Source organism: Neopelma chrysocephalum, unplaced genomic scaffold (assembly GCF_003984885.1).
Source record: "Neopelma chrysocephalum unplaced genomic scaffold, ASM398488v2 Primary Assembly neopelma1_24, whole genome shotgun sequence".
NCBI classification, from domain to species: Eukaryota; Metazoa; Chordata; class Aves; order Passeriformes; family Pipridae; genus Neopelma; species Neopelma chrysocephalum.
In genome coordinates this window covers 36666619-36686130 of record NW_020897693.1, presented here as the reverse complement: position 1 = coordinate 36686130, position 19512 = coordinate 36666619, and the positions used below count along the sequence as shown (strand labels likewise).

Below are 19512 nucleotides of genomic sequence, written 5' to 3'. Positions count from 1 at the left end.
TGGTAGCTGGTCACTAGTGGGGTTTCCCAATGGTCAATATTGGGGCCTGTCCTCTTTAGGATCTTTACTGATGATGTAGACCAGGCGATGGCATACACCCTCAATCAGCTTGCAGATGACACTAAGTTCAGTGGGAGTGTTGATCTGCTGGAGGGTCAGAAGGCTCTGTAGAGGGATCTGGACAGGCTGGATTGATAGACCAAGGCCAGTTGTCCAAGGTTCAACAAGATGAAGTGCTGAGTCCTGCACTTGGGACACTACAACCCCAGGCAGTGCTACAGGCTTGGGGCAGAGTGTCTGGAAAGTGGCCCAGTGGAAAAGGACCTGGGGCTGCTGGTCAACAGCAGCTGAACATGAGCCAGCAGCGTGCCCAGGAGGCCAAGGTGGCCAATGACAGCCTGGCTTGTACCAGAAATAGTGTGGTCAGCAGGACTAGGGAAGGGATCATCCCTCTGTACTCGGCACTGGTGAGGCTGCACCTCAAATCCTGTGTCAAGCTCTGGGCCCCTCACTACAAGAAACACATTTGAGGTGCTGGAGCATGTCCAGAGTAGGCCAACAAACCTGGTGAAGGGTCTAGAGCACAAGTCTTATGAGGAGCAGCCGAGGGAGCTGGGGTTGTTATCCTTGAGAAAAGGAGGCTCAGGGGAGACCTTATTGCTCTCTACAACTATCTGAAAGGAGCTTGTAGAAAGGTTTTCCCAGGCAACAAGCGATAGGACAAGTAAGTAGCCTAATGATAGGTACAAGTTGCACCAGGATAGATTTAGACTGGATATTAGGAAAAATGTCTTCAGGGAAAGATAAGTGGTCAGGCTTTGGAAGAGACTGCTCAGGGAAGCGGTTGAGTCATCAGCTCTGGAGGGATTTAACAGACATGTAGATGTAGCACTTAAGGACATGGCTTAGTGATAGACTTGGCAGTGTTAGGTTTACAGTTGGACTTGATAATCGTAAAGATATTTGCCATCCTAAATGATACTGTGATTCTATGATTTTAACATTTACGGTGCCTGAAACTGATAGTTTGTCTCCACTGTAGGCATTTTGTCTTAAAAGGTCTACTCATTGAACATAATACCTTGGACATAAGTAAAAGACATGTGGACATGGTGATTAAGGGACATAGTTTAGTAGACTTGGCAGTACTAGGTTTAGGGTTGTAATCAAACTTAAAGGTCTTTTCCAATCTAAATGATTCTATGATTCCATAATGCTATGGTTCTCAATAAGGCACAGCTAGCCTCACATATACGCAGGTTCTTTGAAGGAATCAGAAACAAGTGATAATTGATTTTTGAACTCATATTTTCAAAACAAATCAGAAAGGACCTTAGGAAAGATTTGAGACAAATTGGCTGTTAGACATAGTAAAAGTAGCTGGTTTATGGATTGACAGCAGGTTTAAGCAAGGACAAAAAAAAAGGAGGTAGTGAACTCTAAATTTTCAGCATATAGGGAATTAATTAATGGATATTTACTTAGAACTATGACACTGAACAGTGTTGGCTCCTTGTTCAGGCTCTTCCTATTTTCTTTTAGTATGGGTGTTGTAGTAAACTGCACATAGATATGTTGTGATCTTGATGAGTCAGCTGCCATCAATACATGCCATTTTTATATCCTGCTATTTTTCCTCAATAGCCTCTCACCAGCTATTATCTAGTTAGCTGAAAAGACAAAAATATTTCTGTTCCCTTTGAGTGAGCCTAATTGCCCTTAGGGAGAGCAGGAACTACACAGATTCACTGTAGGGAGACTAAAACCTATTGTTTACTGGTTTAGTTTCATAAAGAATGATAATGCAACATTTTGCCCACATCTTTTAGAAATTGGCATCATAAGATTTCAGTAAGATGCAAACTTAATTACATTATAAAAAAATATTTGGGTGGAGAATGTCTTCTGATCTACTGCCATTTAATTGTAGCAAAAAGAGCATGCTTGCTTTCTGACAACTGTTTAAGTAAAACTGTCTGTAAACAGTCACATGATAAATATGTTATAAAAAATGCTAGGTGCTCATTTAGGAATTTCATTTGTTTTGCCTTCTTAATAAGTTGTAGAGGCATAGATTTTAAGGCTAAGAGTGCTCATGGGAACATGTAGTCTGACATTCTGGATAATAAAAAGCATAACATTTCCCAATAGGTACAGTACTGCTTCTCCTTTTTGATTTTTTTGGGGGGTAGGAAAGTCATATATTGTTGGTTTAAAAGTAATATTAAAAAGAATCCCATACCACAATTAACCATTTGTTCAAGTGCTCAATCATCCTTGCTTTTTGTCTGTGTTTGTTGCTACTGGTGTGCAGTACAAAGTTGGGAAGTGTATTTAGGCACTGATTTTATGCACTTTGAATTGGCACTCTGGAGTGAATTGTCATTCTCTACATTGACTCCAAGAAATTCAGGCTTCAGATTTTGATCCTCTGAACTGCATTAAAGAAAAGTGCCAGAATTATCCTTAAGTAAATGGCTGGGATAAATCCTTTCTCTCCCAAGATGAAGTCTGTTCAACTGTAGCTTTATGCCACTAGATTTTGTGCAGTCTTTACCTGTTAAATGAAAGAGCCTCACATTCTTACAGTTAACATGATCAAATTGCTCCTTTTTTGTTTTGATAAGTTGAACAGCTGTGATCACAGAATCACAGAATGGGTAGGGTTGGAAAGGACCATAGTGGGTCATCTGGTTCAATCCTCCTGCTCAAGCAGGGTTGTCCAAGAGCACATTGCACAGAACTGCATCCTGTAAGGTATATTTTTTCAATACTTTATTTAAATCTGTGATTCCTCTCTGAACTAACTCCAGCTTTTCTACATCCTTCTTAAACTGTGAGCAGTAGAACTAAACCACCCATATTCTTTATTAAAAATTTTTTGGCATAGAGCTCCAGGCAATTATCCACAGAACATAACCAATACGTCATTTTCAAAGTCTTTGGTTTTGAGAATAGTGTCTGCCTAACCTGTAGGAAAAAAATTGTAGTTTGCTGTTCTTACAAATGCTTTTTTCCCTGCCTATTTATTTCAATGCACATTGTGTGCTTTACTTGGTTTACTAAATGTTCTGGCTCTGTTTATCAGTGACTTGTCCTCTTCATTATTTACAATTTTCACAGAATTTATTCTCTGAGGTGTAATTCAGCACCCTTGTCAGTCTCCTCATCAGAAAGTCTGCTTTCCTTCTTTTGTTGAATCTTGCAATATTTCTTGTTCATGTAGGGATCAGAAGCAATTTGTACCCCTCACCTTCCTTCTCTCTCAGACTGTTGAAGTGCAAATAACTCCTCAGCTGAAAGATTTTTCTTATCAACTTGATAAAAATAAGATGATGTTAATTTTTAAGAACCAACTCTGGACTTAACATCAGAGTCTAAATCTGAATGTTTCTTTTAAAGCAGAACCTTTTAGCAAAAAGCTCTAATAATCAATAAAGGACAAAGTTTGCTGAAACTTTCAAATCTTCTTATCTTTGGAGTACTTTTTTCATCTCTCAAAGGTAGCTATTGCCTTCATTACAAAAACAGAAGATTGGTATAATGACGTTGTCAATGAAAGGCATTTACATGTAAGAGCTGATCACAGTACAGCAGTTTTCCTTTTTTTTTCTCCACAGATTTTCTCATTTCTTGGTCTACCTTCTTCTTGTAATGGAATTATTTTAGAAGTAGCCTATGACATTTTGAAGCCAGGGACAAATATTATCAAAAAATACCTCAAAAGGAAATCCTTTTAAAAGCAGAGGAATGGCTGTACTTGGTGAGACCAAAGGTGCACCTAGTCCACTATCTTGTTTCTGGTAGAGTCCATTGGTAGATGCTGAGAGAAGCGTACAAGAAAAGGAGAAGTGAATATTATAATTCCCACTAATATTCTCCTAACCTTTCACAGTAAGAGTGTTAAGGTGCTAGATGTTCTTGTCCCTATGCAGAAACAACTATTTTCATGTTGTTTCTTAGAACTGTTTTGTTTATGAAAGCTTTCAGCAATGGTGTCTTCCCAAGTAGTCTTTTCTACTTCACTCTCTTCCTGATGCTTTTCTTTGGATTGTTTCCAATTAATCCACAATTTTCCTGAGAAGCGTTGTTTCAAAACGCACCAGTATCAGTGCTGATTAGGTACTACAAGTAGATTTGGTGTTCCTAGATATAAAATGACATACGTGGGGAGGTCAGGAAGAGATTTTTTTTTTCCTAAAAAAACCCAAACCATTTCTAGCTGTTGTAGAATGGAATTAGCATAACTTCCACCACTCAGTTCAACAGATTTAATTGAGGTATAGAAGTGAAGTGACTTTTCATCTAAATAAGAAACAATTATTACATTAGGGTACAGCAGTGACATTAAAAACATGCAAATAGCTGTATTGATTGACATGAAGGACCCATTTTGTCAAGTCCTCTATATCTGACTACAGATAGACTGAAAGGGTAAATATAGGCCAGGCACATGTAATACTCCCTTAATACTTTCCCAGCTTCACACCTTTTTCTGTTGAAGGAATTTTCTGAGTCTGTTCATTAATGTATTTTTTGCATATTTCTAATTCTCAGTGGATCTCTCAGTTGCATACCCAATATTTCCTTGAGCTTTTATCAGCTTCTTGTATGTCTTTTTACAAGGAATTCCAAAGACCTGCTTCCTGTTACATGAAGAAACACTTCCCTTTTGGTTTTGGTGAGTTTTTTGGGGTTTTATGTTTGGTTTTTGGGTTGGTTGGTTGGTTGGTTTGGTTTGATGGGGTTTTTTTGGTTTTTTTGTTAACTTTCCAAACTTGTCTACCTCTAGCTTCATATATATGACATTTTGTTCTTGAAGCAGGAGTAAAAAGTCAATCCCATTTTCTCCCCACCCTTCCTGATGTGTAGACCTCTATTATGCCTCCGTTCAGCAATTCTTCAGCCAGAGGGGGGGTCACAAGCTGCCCAGTATCTTCTGTGGAAACTATTCCATACCTTTCGTCATCCTTCCTGCTTTCTTTGTATTTCTTCAATTTCTAAATAAATATCCTGTGATAATATCAGTGCTCTACCAGGTATTCAAGGTACAGGCAAACCCTTATTTGTACAATGGCAAAAGTATGTTATCTGTTCCTTTACCAGTATTTTCTAATATTTGATTAAGTTGTTTTGAGGGTTTTTTTGATGTTGTTGTTTGGGTTTGGGTTTTTTTGTTTGGTTGGGTATGTGGTTGACTTGGGTTTTTTTTTGGTTTTTGGTTAGTTAGTTAGCTTTTTTTTTTTGGTTTGGTCTTGGTATGGTTTGGTTTGGGCTTTTTTTGTAGGTTCTTTTTTACTCTTCCTGAGCACTGAATCCATGTTTTACAGAACTAATGCCAAGATCTAACATAATGCCAAGATCTCCTCCTGATGAAATTATGAGCTCAGAACTTGTAATTTTTAATATATGTATCCATGTATGGTTTTCCCACTGGGTATCATTTCCTCTATTAACACCAAATTTCATTTACTATTTTATTTGCCACCCACTCAGTCCTGTAAGAGCCCTTTGAAATTCTTCACAGTCAGCTCTTAGCACTACTGCCTTAATAACTTCTTAGAATGAGTGAACTTGGTTACCTTAGGCTACCACTGGATTTTTGGCATTGGTCTGGAACCTTTTAAAAGAAGTTACATGTTGAATGTCCATTTGCATATCAAATGCACTTCTCATACTTACCTATATTTAACTTGCTTTGTCATAACCACACATCAATTCTAGATCGCTCCTTACATTCCTCAAATAGGAAAAAATCAAGCCAATTACATTAATTATTTCATTCATTGTCTCTATTTCTATCATTCGTGGACCAAAACCCTGTAACTATAGGCACTTTGTGAAGACAGGACATAGATAGTTCTTGCCTCCAAAAGTAATGTAGGACTGCATATATAGACAAACATGAGCATCTGTAAGGCAGTAGAAAGCTGTATATTTACATATATAATATACACACATTTCTGGAATAGGGTTGTTTTCTTTTCCCTAAGGCAGAGCTCTGCCACTGCTGTAATTCATAAATGAAAGTTATTTAAGCAAAGTGAATGTGAAACCAGACTTACTGTTTCTGTGTGTTTTCAGTAGAAATTCAAGCAAGTTTGAAGTAACCTCCTGTGTTCCTTCTTTATGTACTTTTAATGTGCAAAAAATTAGGTCTTAGAGGTCTTTCTGCATTTTGTAGTATCTCTAACTGTTCATAAAGGCATCTGAGGTTTTTAAAGCCTATTTCTTTGTCACATATGATCTCAGATTTTCTTTGTCTCACAAAACCAGTTGTTGCTTTTTTTGTTCAAGAGGAATAGCAGGAAATTTCTTAATTTACATTTGAAATGTAAAGAAAATTGTTAACTAAAGCATACCGTTCTCTAATCCCTACTCAGCTAGTCAGGTTCCAATCAAATTCCCTCCTTATTCTCAATTAAACATAAAATTTTTTTTTAAAGGGATATGGTTCAAAGTGGTCTGTAGTGTAAATTGGACCTACTGAAACATTTCCACAGTCTGGGAGAGTGGCTTCTGTACTGCAACAGCTGTTTAATCCATATGCCTGACTCATTCAAAAATCAAGAAAATTAACAAAAAAACTGGAAAAAAAAGTAATAATATGCAAATGACAAGAAAGAAAGGTTAAGTAGAAAAAGAAGATATCATTTGGTGGAAAGGGTGAAGATTCTTCTCTTGTGGATCTATGGTAACAATTTTTCTTCCTGACAGCCAGAAAAAAAGATAATACTGTTGCTCAGATTTGGGATTTTACAATCAAGATAGATACACATTTTCAGAATTATATCATAAGGAAACCTTTTATTCTGGGCTACACAAATTTCAAAACTGACAGCAGGACTGTCTCAGGCTCAGCTGAATGCATGTAGGTCATGGTCAGGCATGACAGAACATTGTAGTGGAGATAGCTTCTGAAGAAGTCAGCTAATTTTTTCCTTTTTAACCGAATATACCCACCAAAAGGAACAGAATTATTTTTCTCATGGCTATGTTAATATATAGGCTTTTAACCTTTGCTCACTCTCTTGTGACAGAGATTTCCCCTTTTCCCAACTTGCATCAGTCCTTGTGGAGTCTCCCTTACAGGGAGAGGAATTTTACCTCTCAGAGAGATTTTGAAGGAAAATTATATTTCATAAATTGGTAGTTTATACTACCATTTGTGGAAACTCTCTAATTTAATGGGTAAGGAGAAAACTGCATTGTTTTACCATGGAGTCTTTTAAACTGTTTTGGTGGGCATTTCCTTTCTGACTAATTCATCTGAGTTCAAAGCACCTTACTTTGTTAGTTACTGGGAGACAAGTGTGTGTACTAAATTTTGGGAGTGTCCTGGAGCACAGAAACTCAAAAACTATCTTACTGGCTCAGAAAGCAAGCTCTAAATCACCCAAGATCATGTCCTGAACATTGTCCAAAAGAAGTTACCCAGGGCACAGGTATAAATAATCTTATATGAACGGATCACATTAGGAGAGTCAAAGCTCTGCTGGAGCTGAAACTAGCAATGTATGTGTAGGGTAACAGTAGGGACTTCTGTAAGTGCATGGTCAGCAAAAGGAAAACAGGGAAATTGTGGGCCCGCTGCTCAAGGGCACAAGGGACTTACTGACAAAGGACATGGAAAAGGCCTCAATGCCTTCTTGGTGTAGTTGAACCCCAGCTGGCAACTAAGACTCACACAGCTGCTCACTCACTCCCTCTGCAGTGGTATGGGGGAGACAATCAGAAGAGTAAAAGTGAAAAAACTTGTGGGTTGAAATAAAGATGGTTTAATAGATAAAGTAAAAGCCGCACATTAGCAAAGTAAAACCAGGAATTAATTCAATGCTTTCCATTAGCAGGCAGGTGTTCAGCCATACCCAGGAAAGTAGGGCTCCATCAACTGTGACTTGGGAAGACAAATGCCTTCATTTTGAAAGTACCCCCCTTCCTCCTTCTTCCCCCAGCTTAATATGCTGAGCATGACATCATATGGTATGGGATATCCCTCTGGACAGTTGGGGTCAGCTGCGCTGGCTGTGTCCCTTCCCAGCTCCCCACGCACTCTCAGCCTGGTGGGGTGGTGTGAGAAGCAGAAAATGCTCTCTAAGCATTGCCCAGCAATAACTAATACATCCCCCCCTGAATTACCAACTGTTTCCAGCACAAATCCAAAACATGGCACCATACTAGGTACTATGAAGACAATTATCTCAGTCAAAACCAGCACACTTTTCCACCTTTGTTTTTCATCTGCTCCCAGGCCTCCCAAGTCTCTCACTGGTAGCACAGCCTGAGGACACAGAGCATTACCTGAAGACAGACTAAAGAAGCAGTGAAGTGTACTAGGCACACAGCAATCTATGGGACCTGATGGGCTGCACCTAAGGGCAATGAGGAACTGGTTTGATGCCATTTTGAGGCCACTCTATCATCTTTGAAGGACCATCATGTTCAAGGGAGATTATGTCTGAAGAACACAAGCATCATGCATTTCTTCCAGTGAGGTAAAATGGAGAATGTGAGGAAACACATGCTAGTGGCCACTATATAGTTGGGTTTTGTATGTAATTAATTGTGTACCTTTGAATGTCCTTTTGCAGGTGCTACGTACACAATCAGTGGAAAGACAAATTTCTTTATTTTCATCTATATTTCTATCTTAAGAGTTACTAACATTCGGTTTGACTTTTCGACCTCTGCTGAGCAGCTGGCAGCAATTACAGGCACTTAGTGGTTCTCTGATTAGACACAATAGTAGCAAGCAATTACAGCCTGTTCTTGCTCTCTTTCCCTGTAGGAAGTGAACCTCTTCAGACTGCTCTTTTCTAAAATTTCATGGTCCCCTTTGAACTCTCTTTGCAGCCATTTATAGACTCTTAGCTCAATATTTCAGAAACACAGCTCTTCTCTATTGTATTTTATTGTAGGCCATCATAAAAGTTTAAAGTTCAGGATAAAAAAGATAACGGTATCAGTTTTAGGTCAAAATCTTAGTTCAAAAGTCATGAAATAGGTATGTCTGTGATCACAATAGAAGGAAATATATGAGGCTGTAATGTTTGAATATGGCAATTAAGTGAAGTCCTAGGCAACTGGAAAAAGGAAAATATTGTATGCATTGTTTAAAAGGGTATAAAGGAGGACCCTGGGAATTACTGACCTGTCAGCCTCACCTCTGTGCCTGGGGAGATCCTCTCAGAAGCTCTGTTAGGGTACATGGAGGACAGGGAGGCGATCTGAGACAGCCAGCATGGCCTCATCAAGGTCTTGCCTGACCAATCCAGTGGTGGAGTGACTACGTCAGTGCACAAGGGAAGGGTTAGAGATGCCGTTTATCTGGGCTTCTGTAAAGCCTTGGACACGGTCCCTCACAACATCCTTCTCTCTAAATTGGACAGAGATCGATTCCATGGGTGGATAAGGATTTGGTTGGATGGTTGCATCCAGAGACTAGTGGTCAATGGCTCAGAGTCCCAATGGACATCAGCGACAAGTGGTGTCCCTCAGGGGTCCGTATTATGTCCGGTACTGATTAGTATCTTCATCGATGAGATGAACATTTGGATCAAGTGCACCTTCAGGAAGTTTGCAGATGACACCAAGCTTGACACACCTGAAGGACAGGATGCCATACAGAGAGACTTGGACAAGCTCAAAAAAGTGGGCCCATGGGAATCTCATGAGGTTTGACAAGACCAAGTGCAAGGTGCTGCACCTGAGTCAGGGCAACTCCCAGTATCAATCCAGGCTGTGGGAGGAACAGATCAGGAGCAGCCCAGCTGAGAAGTGCTCATGGATGAAAAGCTGGACCATGAAGCAGGGACGCAAAGATGATCAGAGGGCTGGAGCACTTCTCTGTGGGAAAAGGTTGAGAAAGCTGGACTTGTTCAGCCTGCAGAAGAGAAGGCTTCAGGTAGACCTTATTGCAGCCTTTCAGTACCTTAAGAGATTTATGAAAAAGATAGGGACAAACTTTTTAGCAGGGCCTGTTGCAATAGGGCGAGGAGCTAGGATTTTAAACTAAAACATGGTAGATTCACACTTGATATAAGGAAGACATTTTTACAATGAGCATGGTGAAACATGGGCACAGGTTGTCCATAGAGGTAGTAAGTATCCCATTCCTGGAAACATTCAAGGTCAGGCTGCATGCTATGCTGACCAACCTGATCTAGTTAAAGATGTCCCTGCTCATTGCAGAGGTGGTTGGACTAGATGACCTTTAATGGTTCCTTCCAACCCAAACTATTCTATGATTCTATGCTAAGTTATAGTATTAGGTTTCATTTCAATTACCTTTACTGGCTCTTCAACCTCTATATTTAAATATCTCCTCATTTGTGAGAAAAAAATAGGTCAAACTTTTTGTGTTATGTGACTCAATCTGTCTTCATAAAGACAGCTATTTAAAATGCCAGTTTCTTTACATCCAGGCAGATCACACTCACAGACTTGAGATCAAAAGAGAACTAGTCTTACTTTAGCAAGTGTCAGTAGCTCATTGTCTATGTCGAAGTTTAAATTGCAACAAATCTACTATAGGTGCTATGATTGCTTCTACTTGAGTCCACAGCATCGTATTTTGCAAAATCCCGAGTATCGTTGTTTCACATTGACTTGGGTAAGGCATCAGGCACTGGCTGGATTGAACAATTTTGAACAGAATAGAAGCTGTTGACATAAAATGGCCTTTTTGCAGATGGGTCACTTCTCAGTGAAGTGAGTAAAGCAAGCTACATTTTCTACTCTCTAAATTTTGGCTACCACTTAGAAGACACCTAAGGGTGGTTAACAAGCTGCTAGGCTATTAGCAGCTTCACAACATAAATTGTTAGGTTTTTTGAGACTCTTTAATGTGTATCCTGTGAACATAAGGATATGTAAGGGCTGAGTCCAGCAGAACACAAAAGCACGTTTGAAATTGAGTTTTTGAAAAACTGAGACTGTACCTCATTTTTCTCATTCCTATTTTAGCAGATCAGCATCTGAACTGCATGTGGGAAGGTTCAATCACAGTTTGTGATGAAGGCAGATCACTTAGACTTTTTAAAAACACTTCCTGAGATGGTCCAGTGTTCAAAATATAATCACCATTTCTTAGACTTTTTTTAGGTTCTGTAAACTCAAGTTATGGAAAATATCAATTGATTTTGCAAATATATAAACAGTCCGTATGAGTCATATTCGTGTAAGGTTGCCCTCTTAACTGATACTAACAGAAAACTTAATATTATTAGCTTTTTGCAATATACTCTGTAAACCATCGTTTAGTAGTTAGAGGGTTTTTTGTAAAATTTAAGCTTTTTCTTTTGTTTTACAAGTATATCAATATGCTCTGTTTCTCATTTCAAGAGAAGGCTGTTGTGTGCTTCTGAAGCATAACAGGTTGGAAATTCAGTGTCTAAAGAAAACAATGTAATGAAAACTGACCGCTGTAGCAATTCAAGACTCAGTGGAGTGTAACACTTACAGAACCAGTCTGTTAAACTACTGTTGAAATCATCTCCAAAAATAGAGTTTAACTCCTGTGTAAAACATTTTTTTGCTATTAAGATGATCAAAATTCATCATCTTCACAGACAAGGAAAAAATGAAAATGACTTTCTACTGCCATATCACCAGTGCCTCTTGTAAAAATGTGGATATTCTTATTGAGATTAACCTCTACATAGCATCTATTTGCAGTACTTCTGCTTTTCTGTTGAGCAAGCTATATGTGTAGTTAAAGAAAGAAATGCTGAAGAAATGCTCATTCTACTAGGAATGGGAATGGCTTTTTCGTTTGTGCTTGTACAGTTACCAGCATTTGATGGGTTTCTGCCTCATGACACAGGAAATTTCAATGTTCCAAATGCTACTGATACAATGTTACTGATACAATGACTGATAAGGAATGAAAAAAATACTCTATTCAACTTTCAAAAAATATTATTTTGATTTTCAGTAGTTTCCCTGGTCCCCTACTACCCCTCATTCCTGTTCTTCATCTGCTCACTTTGAGTTGGGGTGTATGTACCGTAAAGCAGTGCACAGCTTGTAAGTAACTTCAAGAACCCTTAGAACAGTTTTTTTCAACTTACCATTGTGATTATGAACAAATTCTTTCACTTTAACATTTCACTTTAACTGAGGATAATATATACTAATTTTTTAGACTTAGTGTATTGGACCTACTGTATGTCAACATGCAGGATTTTTGTATGTCAACAGCAGGATTATAGAAGTAATATTATGTCTTTCCAACTGAAATGTGTAGGTAATTATAATAACACGTGTTGGATTTGGCAAGAAAGCATAGGTTTTTGTAAAATGCAGTATTTAGGAAACATTTTATGTTGCAGCATATACATAGAATTATTTAAATCACTACCTGAAAAACAATTGATAAAATGATTTCATGGATTTGGTAAATATAATGGTGTTTGGAAAACAAAAAAAAATTAATAATTTTAAGAAAGCTCAAACCTGATTTTGTCTTTAGAAACAGTTATTTACTTCTATAAATGAAAACAACTCAATATTGTTTGGAAAATGTACTAATTGCAACTAAAACATTATTTCTTAAAATGTAGCCATTTTATATTACTTCCAGAATATGCAGAATATATAGTCCTTTTCATTCAGGCAGCTTTCCAGCCACTCTTCCCCCGGCCTGTAGCTCTGCATGGACTTGTCATCAGCTGTGTTGAGATCCTTCTGCAGAGCCTACATACCCTTTAGCAGATCAACACTCTCATCCAGCTTGCTGTCATCTGTGAACTTGCTGAGAGTGCACTCAATCCCCTCATCCAGATCATCAATAAAGACATCAAACAGGATGGACCCCAACACTGAGTCCTCGGGAACATTACTGGATGTAACTCCATTCACCATCACTCTCTGGGCCCAGCCACCCAATCGTTTGACCATCACTGACCCAGCAAACAGTACACCTCATCCAATCACATGGATTCCTTCCTATTTTTCAGTCTTCCAAAGAAGAGAGACCTACAAGCATTTAGTTCCCAAGGTATTTTCTAAAGCACTTTTAAAAAAGAAGTATGCTATACCTGTGACCTTCCATTCTTTTGTCACCATGGTTGATTTAAATGGTAAATTACATACTACAGTAGGCAATGCAGCAATTTTTTGCCTTTGGAACTCTTACACAAGTATTATCTGGCTCAGGCTATTTAAACCTATTCAATTTTTCAGTTTGTTTCAAACAAACTTCATACTGACACTTTAATTTGGTCAAAGTTTTTCGGGTTTACCATTTGATGTAATGATATTACAAGTTTCATGATATTACAAGATTCTCTTCAAAACATTTTTTTACTGTATTACTTCAAGTTTCCAAAAATTTCCATTTCTGGGCATGACTTGCATTTTCTGAAGGATGCTCTATTAGCTTCCTTCAGTTTTCTAACCATGTCAGTGTTTTTCCTGTTCTTTTAGACTCTCAGTACTTCGTCATTAAAATAGGGATAATAATTATGTGCTTATGTTGCAAGGTTGTTTATGAAGATGTATTTATGAGGATCTATACTTAATTCTGAAGTAATGAAGTCTAAAAAGAGATAATCATTAGAATTACCTGAAGTCAGAATATCTCTGAATTTCAGAAGATTCCTAGGACCTAGGTTTGGGGGGAAATATTTTAAATCAGCACAATTATTTTGAATATAAATTAGAGACACTATCTCCTTCAGTTCTACTTACAGCTTCTGTGAATAAAAATGCTTTAAATTCCTCATCACACATACAAAAAATGTGGATGCCAGGGATGCAGTTATTACAGATAAAACAGTTAAGTCCCTAAGTATTTTGCTCTCCAGTTAAAAAAAAAACATTTTTATCAGTAAGTATTTATGAATATTTGACATATAATTGCTACTTCTAAATATCCCACTGTAAATATGTAAAAGATATTACAAAGTTTCCATATGTCCTTTATCAGAAGCTGACAATAGGGGGAACTAAACAGGACAGCTGTTTCACTACATCTTGTTATGCTGGTATCCACGTGCTGACCCCTACCAGCATAGTAAACATGACACATGTCAGCCTGAAGGCTGAGCTCGAAAAGCAGTATCCTACCTATGGCCAATATCCTGGAGTAGATGGAGAACTGTAGCTTAATACCTAATGTAAAGAGCATATTCTTAAAGACTGCACTGGTTTTGTATCTATTTATATGCCAGTTCCACTGTCCCCTCCAAATTCTCTCTTTTTCAATTTCAAGCAAATTCAATTAAGTTGATGTGAAAAGAGCACCTGGGTACAGGATAGAAAGCTTACTAGCATCACTTCTGAAAAGGAAAGGGAGAGGGAAAGGGAAGGGAAAAGAGCAGAAGTTATTTTAGTAAGTGAATGCAGGAGATGTACTGCACAAATGAACAAGAAGCAAAACTTCGTTAGTTTTATTGCCAAAAGAAAAATAATTAAAAATTACTAATAATAGCCTCATAAAATGAAAAGCATTGGGAACTGCATTGAGATGAATTTGGGATAATGATACCATCTGAATATGTCATCATAATGATGCCAAAAAGGGTATTACAACAACTCAAGCATTATGATGATTGTATCTTTGGACAGATGTTCAGTGAGGTTTTGGTGATCTAAGTGTAAGTAATTTTTCGCAGTCATTAACCCTCCCTTCCTAGTGGATCTGCTTGAACTGAAAGACCAAAAACTCCCCTGGCATATTCCATCAAACACAGAGGAGGTTAGAGCACCAATTGCTGCCCTGCTCCAGCACTTTGCTGGTGAAAGAGAAAAGTGCTGCCAGCCAAGGGGTTGGGACAGAGATCGCAGTACCATTGCATGTAGTGCCCCTGCCACAGCATGAAGGAGTGCTGGAGTCAAGGATAGGCAAAGGCAGAAGCAAAGGAGGACCTTGCAGGTGTAAAATAGCAACAGATGAAGTCAAGGTGTCAGCTGTGCAGAGAGAGGTATAAAATATACTGTAGATGCAACAAAATTATTGATATATAATTTCATATTTTTTTCAATACCACTTAGAACTGCTTTCCTGCCATAGTATGGTATCAGTATGTTATATAGAGATTATATAACCCTTAACTTCAGGCAACAAGACAAGAATTACCTATAATACACAAAACCTTTTTCTTTCTACTTATTTTGTTTATTCCCCAGGAAAGGAACTAAAAAAAACCCAACAAACTTGTATTGAAAAAAAAACATCTCCAAGATCAATATCTGTGCATTCAGGCATTCTGGATAATCACGTGCATTAACTATATTTGGATAATACATCAAAAACAGTTTAAAACAAGCACACTCTCCTGGCTTAAGTTCATGTCACTTTTCCACTAAAAGAGTTGGAAATAAACATTTATTGGAACTTCTTATAAGCATGGCTTGTTAAAATAAAGGCTTAGCCCATTCTCTTAAAGTAGGGTAAAGAAATAAGAACAGTCCTGACTGTTCATCAGAATGAAATTTTAATTGGAGTTTCAAGATCCCGTGGACTGAAAAGAGCTCATCATCTCCAAAAGCTGGCAAAGTGTTCTTAGTCTCACCAGCCTCTTAGTTGTACAATCCTACAAAACTGAATAGCCACATAAGAAAGTTTTAAAATTGGCAATCTTGAGGTTCACACATTACCACCACCAAGCAGAATTACTTTGCCTAATGTAACAAAGTTGCTGGATTTGGGGAAAATTGTAGAGTTTCAACATACAATGTGCAGACATGTACAGCTACAAACTTCACCTCAAAGAAGCGTTCATTTGTTCTAAGGTCAGCAGAAACTTATTTCTGAATCTTTTGTCTTTAATTCAGAACTGTTGCCACTTGTAAGGCAGAAGGATGAAAAGCATGACAGAATCAGGGGCACATGTTTACAATCTATTAGGAAAACTCTGTGTGTTATCTGCTACGTGCAAGTAATCCCGTTTGAAGCACCTGAAAGCACCCTCAATAACAGATGCATATAAGTAACTGTTATGACTCCCATCTAACATATGGAGTGAAAGAAAGATTAGGTCAATTGCTGAGGGACTACAGAATCAGATATAGTCCCCCAGACTTCAGCAATTCAAGTAATAATACAGAAGGAAAATACACACTTTACCAAGGGAGAAAACTGCAAACTGAAGTATTCAGTTTCCTTATTTCCTCAAATAACTTTCCCATTTATTTTCAAATAAAAGACTATACAGTGCATGTTCTACCTTTTCAACCATACGCTATAAAATCACAATTGTCATTACCTGGAATATTTTCTTGTCTATGGGAGGGAGTACCTGTGTTGAGAAGTTTGTAATGGTCACTGTAGTTGGTACAGATGATTAAATTCCACCCAATATAAACAGAAAAATATTTCTCAGTTGTTTTTCTTAATTATTTTCCCATGGAAATAAGATCGTCATTGATTGTTTTTATCCTTTAAAAACAGTGGTTTATGATCTTAAAGTCCTCATTACTACAGGTGTTTAAAACACTAGAACTTCAGTGGCCGAAGTGCTTATTTGTGAAGCTGTACGTAGAGAGGTACTTCTCAGCCATCAGCATTTTTTCAAGGAAAGTATCCAATTTCATTATGTCATCTCATTGTTTCTATTAACTATTTTAAATGCCCGTACAAAGGCATATTTCTCCTATAAACTGAAACTGCTTTATTTTCTAATTTCTCATGGTAGATTTCAAAGAACACGCTACTTGGTACATACGGTAATGTTACAGCAATTTCAACTTAAATAAACTGCGTATATAAAAGTTTAATAACCAAATGAAAAACTCTGTAGTTTAAAACCTTATTAACTGAAATACTGCAGTCTAATCATCCAAAAAATTAAAGGCATATAAAAATAACGGAAATAACATAAATAATTTTTTCTGTCTTTTCAGGTTAGTGATCAATTTGCTAAACCTTTACTTTCAAGTGTTAAAGAATCTTGAGAAGTTCAAATTACTTAATGGTTCACATTTTCAAATAAAGTCCTGAGAATCATTATCAGGACATAAACCAATCAACCTGTTATTGTTTTATCTTGCAACTAAATCAACTGAGTTTGAGCTTGTTTACTTTATCAGAAAGTAATCTATATACACAATTGAACCTTCCCTTGGAGACTAGAAACAGTTTGTACTTCATGAGGCAAAGTAAAATCCAGGAGTGATTCATCTTAGTTTTAGATGATTGGTGCCATTTCAGTTTCCCTACAGTATTTATCTGACAGATTCGACACAAGCTGCCCATCTGGACTGGCAGCAGGAACCCAGACAAAATGTTTTACTGTGCCTGCAATGGTACCACTTAGGCTTAGGTACCTGAATTATTTTATGACTTTGGCAAGCTCCAAATTTGCTGCTTTATCCCACACTCCACACTTTTGTTTATCTGAAGTACTTCATCTCCCAGACAGTGTATTAGGATTCTCAAATCCCATGGATTCTTTTTTTTTTTCCAGCTTTGACAAAGAAGCTGAAAATGCATAGAAGAATTTGTGGAACTCTTTGTGAGGTGGCATATCCAATTGCTATTATTTTTTTAATTACAAAATTGTGCTTGATCTACCCCTCCTTTACCTCACCCTCTAGGCACTTCCCACACAGAATCCAGCCTTCCACTCAGTTTGCCCATAAAAAGCCCAGTTACTAATTTTCCCGCATTTTACACAGAACTCTTAAGACCCAGTGGACAGTCATCTCTTCACAGCTCTATAAGGTTGAGTTTCCTACCTCCTCCTGTCACACACAGAGTCCGCTCACTGCCGCTGCCGCTATGCTGTAGTGCTCAAGTAAATTGCGGCACTCCCCCGCTCACAACTTCCTCATCTCTCACAGGGCATTAGCTCAGAGCTTCTCCTGCCTGCAAAGTAAGAATGCTCAAAAGTGGGTAGTGCCTCCCCTAAACCATCCCAAGGTACTCACAGGGTCTGGGTGTCCTCCGGAAGGCTGGGAATAAAGTGGATGTCCCTGCAAGTGATTTTGTAGTCCTCCCAGTCGGAGCACTCGCAGAAGGCTGAAGGGCACCTCTCTGTGCCCTGGCTGCACAGCACCAGCACCAGCAGCAACTGGAAGGCTATCGGGAGGCACAGCATCTTCTGCTGCCCGCTCCCGCTCTGCCCCTCGCTTCTCCGGGGGGACGAGGACACCCCAGAGCTGCAGGGGCAGACAACGCTGCCCCGCCGCGAAAAGCTGCTGGTGAAAGGCGGCACCTTTGCAGGACAACGCCGCCTCCTCCCTGAGCGGGTCAGGAGAGGTTTCAGCGAACCCTTCGCGCCCTCGCCATCGGGCAGGCTCCCTTTCCTCGCCCCGGCCCCGCGCCCACTCCGCCGGCCATCCGTCCCTGCCGCTGCTGCCCCACACCGGCCTGACCTCCCCGCTCCTCTGCACCCCTCCCGCAGGGCCCGTGCCCCGGCAGCGCCCCGGCTCTCACCGGGGCCGCGCCGCCCGGACCCGCCGCTCCCCGCGCTCCGCCCGCCGCCGGCGAGTCCAGCGCAGCCCCGGAGCGCCGGGGCCACCTGCTGCGGGCGGCCGGGACTGCGGGGGGCGAGCGGGCGCCCTGCCCTGCCCAGCACAGCCCTGCCGAGGCGACACGGGCCCCGGTTCCGCGCCGGCAAAGGGACAAGCCCGCAGAGCCGTTCTCAAAGGTAGCGGAGCGACGCCTGTCCCCGAACGTCTCTCCCAGCATCTTTGCAGAAGGGAGGAGGGAGGGGACTGAGTAAGAGCCATGCTAAGTCACCTGTGAAAGCAGTGAAGTTAAAACAGATCTTTAAAAAGAGCAAAAATTCACTGTCTGCAACTTAGACACGCACTAAATGTAAAGCAGTAAAAAAACCACTGAAAATTTGGAAGAGTGATTCCAAATTCACACGACAGATCAAAATGAAAAGGAGAGACTAGCATTTTCCACATGATCAGAAAAGATAAAATCCATTCACCAAAGGAAAAAAAAGAAAAACAAATAAATCTAACCCTGAGAGACGTAAGGTGGAATTATCGTCACCTGAAGTAGGTGCACAACAAGAAAAATGTCAGCATATATGTTTGTAGCCTTGGGAGAAGGAAACTTGAAAATGTAACCTATGCATAGTAAAAAATTAGACCACAATCTTCTTGGATAAATACTTCTCCTCCAGCTAGATTAGAGTTACTCAAACGTTTTGAGTTCAACAGATCAGATATGTAATTAATCCCCTCAACACACCTTTTTAGGGTGAGAAAATTATATTATGCCCACAAAGAAATACAGTATAAATTCTGATCATATGGGCATATATTAGCATTTAGATCTTGTGTAAGTGAGGAATCCCATCAGATATATTTATCCTGTTTCGGATCGGGTATCCAGCGAGGGGACAAGCTGAAGCACCCACAATAGAGTGCAGACAACTTCAATCTGCATTGCATGGAATTCCTTTGGGAATGCTGGCTGTCTCATGCCCTGCTCAGTCATGTCCTTCTGGCACACTGCTCATATCTGTAACTCACCTGCAGCCCTAAGAGCCACCAGCCACCACCATTTTTTGGTGTCCCTACTAACTTGACTAAATAACAGTAAAGCCA

The 19512-nt window shown here is 39.3% G+C and overlaps 1 protein-coding gene across 3 annotated transcripts in view; it reads right to left on the bottom strand.

The window, feature by feature from the left end:
- Positions 1 to 18407, bottom strand: part of TSHR (thyroid stimulating hormone receptor) — a 64455-nt gene extending 46048 nt beyond the window's left edge. The window contains exons 1-2 of one of the 3 annotated variants that reach the window (XM_027672981.1): positions 18383 to 18407; positions 17683 to 17808 (exon numbers count right to left, since the gene is read on the bottom strand). Coding sequence is in view for 1 of the 3 variants with exons in the window: in XM_027672974.1 (XP_027528775.1) it covers positions 17875 to 18044 (170 nt within the window). In the remaining 2 variants the exon portion in view is untranslated. The other 2 variants (XM_027672974.1, XM_027672986.1) reach the window with 2 other exon arrangements.
- Between the last annotated feature and the right edge of the window lie 1105 nt (positions 18408 to 19512).